Below are 5849 nucleotides of genomic sequence, written 5' to 3'. Positions count from 1 at the left end.
ACATCTGGCGAACATCCGTGGGACTGCCGTGTGCTTGTGGGTGAAACGATTACTTGGGCAAAAAAAATTAAATTCGGTTAACGTAACCTAAAAATTAATCTGATAATAAACGATGTCAAATGATAGGGAATTGTAATGTACAAATGTTTTAATGATGAAACGGGTAGGGTAGGTTGTACAATTCGAAACAAGGCAATCGAAATAACTGTTTTTTTTTAAATAGTTTTAGTCAAACACGTTTGTATTTTCTTCTAGACGTTTTCATGGAATTGTGCACTACTATGTCAGTTGGGTTGGGCAGGATCCGTCACATGATGAGTGGGTGCCCAACGAGCTTAATGTCTGGATCCCGCCAACTCAAAGGGGCATTTAATGAACGGTAAGTACTGTTTAAGATGACTGGTCATACAGTTTCATTTCGTAACATTTATTTTGTGTCGGTTTCAGCATTAGAATCTTAAAAATAGAGCCAACGCACCACTTGGTTGAGGAACTCGGGAGGGATTGTAGCTAGCTGCTGCGCCAACGTAACAGGTCAGGGGCAGATTTGGGACATCGCTGGAGATGATATGGGTGAATTTCTTTTCCAATTTCTTTTTATCGTAAATTCAACAGAATTTACTTATCTATTCGATGTTTTAGGTTTCGTAGCTGCCCAGAATGCTTGATCTTTCGCTGCATCTCAGGTCACCCAGCAAGCGCAAGTGACTCTGGCAGCCAAAGCGGTTCAAGCTGCCCAACAAGCCCTGGCCATAGTAGGAACCAAACAAGCCAAGGCTGACCAGATTTCACTGGCCGCCCAAGCTGCCAAGGCCACTGCATTTGCCGAATCTGCACAAGCCGATCAAGCTGCCCAGACCGTTCAGGCTGCTGAAGCAACCAAAGTCCGGGCCTTGCAACAGGCTCAAGCTTTGGAAGCTGCTGCCAAGGCTGCCAAGTCTCACGCTGCCCAGACTGTCGCTGCTGTCAATGCTGCCCAGGAGCAACAGGCTTCTCAGACCCAGCTGGCATTTCAAACCCAAGCGAACGCCCAAGCATTGGTTTACAGACAACAGGCTTCATTGGCTGATCTTGCCGCTGCCCAGCAAGCGGCCAACAAGGCATACTCGGTTGCCCAAGCGGCCCAAGCCACAGCTTCTGGTACTGGTGGAGGTTTTTACTGTTGATTTGGATTTGGCGGTGAATATGGTGATGGTGGCTGGAAATAATATAAATAAATGTAATAAAGAGAATTTATGATGACGTTATACAGGAATTCGTTTTAAACTGAATAAGGTTTCCGTATCTGAATATCTGTAAGGTGACGTACATGGACTGTTACATAAGTCAACGTTCCAGCAAATACAAGTAGGGGAGACCGGACCGGGTCCCGGACATTCAGGCCAGTGACATTCAGGCCAGCGACATTCAGGCCAGTGGCCTGAAAGTCTCCGCCACTGGCCTGAAAGTCCAAATCCTTTCAGGCCAGTGGCGCTAGTAAGCCTGTTTCCGGCGTGTAGTCGTGCACTACCAGCGCCTTCGGCTAAGTCACCGAGCTACATTGTAAGAATTACGGGAAAATTAGCTAAAAATTTTAAAATGATGTTTTGGCATTCTAGTTTGAAAACACCCCCAAAAACGGCAACATAAGTGTCAAATTCATTCGTTATGTGCACTGTTTGAAAAATTTCACTGCACGGGCGGACGTGGATTTCTTTTGGACTTTAATCACTAACATCTTTAAAAGAAATTTTCCCTGAAACCAAAACCGGAGAAAACGGCAAACTTCTGGATGAAGTGCAAATTGAGTTGACGAGTTTAGATCAAGAAAAATCTACTTTTGAGGATGCGATTAGGTTTCTAAAACGGAAAACGAAGAAAAGTGATGGCGATTTAACAATAAGGGCGGGAGGGGCAGAATCGAAGATCCCCTCGGGTTAAATAGGTTTCCTGGACTGGATTGCATCCGCGAACCCTGCAACTCATCCACAAACGGGTCGCTCATTAAGAATTCTTCGTCATTAGCATCTGTTCATTTTTGAAAGTTAAACGAAAATTTCTATTCAGTAAATGGAATATATAATTTTTACCCTTAAGATTCCGAATCCGCTGGTCAAAATTTAAAATTCCATCAAGGGACAGGGCAGCTGTTATTTTTTTCGGGAATGCCTCAGCCTTTGCCCGTTGGGCCACTTTGTAAACGTTTCAGTTCAGTCAGTTTCAGTTTCATACAACATATTCAACATATTTTTTTTTACTGGCCTGAAAGTCCCCTGGCACTGGCCTGAATGTCTTCCGTTCAGGCCAGTGGCCTGAATGTCGCTGGCCTGAACGTCACTGGCCTGAACGTCACACATCCACCGGACCCATTTGGGAAACCGGGCCATATTGGACAGGAACGGTAAAAATAGTAAATATGATTTTAAAAATCCAATTTTTCTACAGTTTATTCTTTGTAGTGTAATCATTAACTGTAAAAAGTTTCATGAAAATCTCATCGTTATTTTTTGAGATTTTCAAGAAACAAAAAAACCCGAAAAAAAATTAGTAAAATTTTTCCACCTAAAAGTGCCATTGTGCCTAAGTGTGACGAGTGAAATAAAATCTGCTCATATAATAATCATATAATATATAATATAAATATGCTCAGATGCGTAATCAGGGGCTAGTATCGGCCGTATCAGGGCTTATAATCGGGGAAAGGCATTTTGAAATAGTAAAACTCTAAAAAATTCTGAATGGTTTTTGAAAGAATAATTTGACAACATTTCCATGCCTTTTTATACTGCAAATGAGAAAGAAATAACGTCAGCGATCTTGATCGTTATCAAATACTGATGATTTCCTGGACCTATCGCCGCCGTTATATATTATTGCTTGATGCCTCCACTTTGCACAATGGCTCGTCGTTTTCTCCGAAAAAGGACAAGATGACAGTTTTCACCTTCCAACATTCCACTCATTATTGTGAATGTTTCTGCTTTTTTCTTATTACAGTCGTAATCACTGACCTTTGAATGCGGCATTTTGGCTGCTCAACTATGTCGTATTTGTTGCTCCCCGCCGCTTGTTTGATGAAGTCGCCATTCTTGATTTGCAGCCATCGAATAGGGTCGTTGCATGAAATTTCAATTTGTTTTTAACATACTTGGTTAGAATCAGTTTTTTGCGCTAATTCTCATGGTATATTTTAAATATTTTTAAAATGAACCTAACTATGTGTATTTCTTATTCAAAGTTCAAATAAGCGCCTCCCATTTCAAAACGGAGCCTCAGCCATTTTTGATGGGCGGTGCTTAATTTGTGATGAATTTATAGACGACGCTAACCAAAATCACCCTTTTCGTACTGCCTACGGCTGAATACAACCCTCTTTCGCCCTTAGGGCCTTAAGGCGAAATACGAAAAGGGTGGGTCCAGCCCGGCCAATACCGTATATTTTCACTGAAATAACGAATTTTAACACGAATTGATCCGAGTGATAACACTATAAATGACGCCATCTGACGTTTAGTCATTTTAGTCCTCTCCGAGCTAACCTAGAGGGGGGAAAAATCAAGCCTTAGCTTTTCTTAGCTTTGCTTATGCGTCGTTGCCTGTCACACAAAATTGTTACTCGCACAGTTTCAACTTATTCTCAAGTTGACACTTGGAAAACTGGAAGCGTTCTTTACCAGTTGTCTAACTGGAAAAAAGGAAGAAATAGCGTTGGAAGAATTACATTATCTAAACAGCAATTGCAACTAACCTATTTCAAGAGAACGACAGAGATAGCAACAGAATACAGACTTCGTATAAAAGGCAACGTCGCATAAGCAAAGCTTAAGTTGAATTTTGACGCATGGAAGCTTAACCTTACGAAACCTTCTTCTCCTCAGTTTCTTTCGCGCTCTCACTGAGAAGGTCGTCTGTAAACTTTCCCTATTTAATACAGATCGATCGTTCGCTTTCCTCTCGTCTAACTTCATCACTTCATAATTATCTGGAGTACTTTGCTCTGCATATTTTATGAAATTTTACAAATTTTTTGATGCATCGTTTAATTTTGTAAGAGATTTAAATATAAAAAAGCTGTAGGAAAGACTTTTCATCAATGTCATTTTTTCCTTGAAAATTGCTGGGTTGGAATAGTATGGAAAATGTCTGGAATGGTATGATAAGCAATATAAGAACACGTATGTGCCGAAGGATAAAACTCGTCGGCTCGATCATCTGGAAGAAGAGCATGTTCCACCAACTTAAACTTCGGGGATAACGCCTTGAAGCCCATTCCATTGTTTACATGCAAACGTTATATAAGTAATACCGATTGGGTTGAAAACTGCACCTGCGATCAAATCACTTAAATGTTATCCCTTGCTTACATTATTGCGTAATAGCTTCATAAATTGTTTGGGTGTTGTTGTGTCTGGGTGCGATTGGAAGATCGCCACTGTATTTAACTGAATAGCACTGTAGTGAACATAGGGAAATACAAAGATGAAACGGACATGAACAAAGTTGATCTCCAGCGTCTGAGAACTTGAGACCGAATGCCTCCCAGCGCCTCTCTGCTCACCGCTCCCCTAGCAGCCTTCTTCGCGCCAACTTCGGCGCACGGTCTCCACTCGCATTACAGCTACCACACAAATACACAACAGGTGTAATGACTAATGAGCCAGTTCATGGTTTACAAAAATTTGTAGGAGAGGACTAACTCCGTGTCCTTGGTGCCCACGCCCTTCAACCTGAAAACATATAGTATCATAGAAAAAAATTAAGCAACTTGACAGTTTGAGTTAGATTAGATATTTACTTTACCTCGTTCCTTGCTTCAAGTATATCTCTATTTTCATCGTCTCATTTTCCCTCTCTACATGTCCTTAATCGCGGACGAAAAGAAATTGCCTTTTAGACTGAATCAGTGCATGGGGTTCAATTTTGATAATGCCAACGTTGTAAATATAAGAAATCTTCGGTGTTGCCTTTCTCGTTGCAGACATTACATTTCCGTCTAGCCATTTTTTGTCTTTATTTCCGGTTGTTTTTTTCTTTTTTTCTTCTTCGGCTTCTTCTTTCCACAATTGCTACCCTCAGCTACCCGCTCTTTTCCTTCCATTGCGTTGCTTTCAACGTTCTCTTCTGCAACGAATTCTAGAACCGCTTTCAATATCCCCACTCCATCTCTTCCTCCTTCAGTTTCTTTATCCACTACATAAACTGATCACCAAAAAAGGGCTAGTTTTTCATTGGGGTGGATTGCCTACGATCAATAAAAAAGAATTAATAACATAGAAAAAGGTGTTTGTTAAGGTAAGCATACCATATGCTGGTGGAAGGTTGGGGCACATGTTCCCATAATGCCCCTTTATGTGACATTTGTGACAGGTAGTTCTTAACATCTTTTTGGCAGAGTGTTCTTTTGTTTTTCCTTTTTTTGCCACCTGTTGCGGAAAATTGAATGGGTAAATCCGTTATTTTCTGTTTGTCTAAAAATTGGGAAAATTAAGCACTGCACAAAGAAAATGGTGGAGGGTCCATCCGCATGGTCCATCCCCCGGTAGTCACCATTAAATTGGAATCAACTCACGTTAATGCAGCAATAAATTCGTGGAACAAAAATTTCCATCAATTGGTGGATTGTATGATAATACACTAAGAAGAACACGTTATATGGTGCAATCAAATAATTGCAGACTACATGCGATTGCCAACGCACTTTTATGGACATTAGGGGGAGATCATTCAAACTGCATTTACAGTGGCTAAGTTGCCTCACTTACAAATTGATCTCTCCGTTCCCTAGATCAAATTCAAACAAGGATAATTTAGTGTCTGTCACATCTAAATTGAATAAAGATAAAGTTTACTGCGACTGCAGAAGAATCCAC

General features: G+C 40.9%; 1 protein-coding gene across 1 annotated transcript; it reads left to right on the top strand.

Moving 5' to 3' along the window:
• Positions 1-564: 564 nt before the first annotated feature.
• LOC124350211 (translation initiation factor IF-2-like) lies at positions 565-1166 on the top strand. The gene is made up of 2 exons (XM_046801238.1): positions 565-573; positions 687-1166. Exons 1-2 carry the CDS (start codon positions 565-567, stop codon positions 1164-1166), a joined length of 489 nt encoding a protein of 162 aa, XP_046657194.1.
• The last annotated feature ends 4683 nt before the right edge of the window (positions 1167-5849 follow it).

This window comes from Daphnia pulicaria, chromosome 1 (assembly GCF_021234035.1).
Source record: "Daphnia pulicaria isolate SC F1-1A chromosome 1, SC_F0-13Bv2, whole genome shotgun sequence".
NCBI lineage: Eukaryota > Metazoa > Arthropoda > Branchiopoda > Diplostraca > Daphniidae > Daphnia > Daphnia pulicaria.
This window is presented reverse-complemented; position numbering and strand designations above follow the sequence as displayed.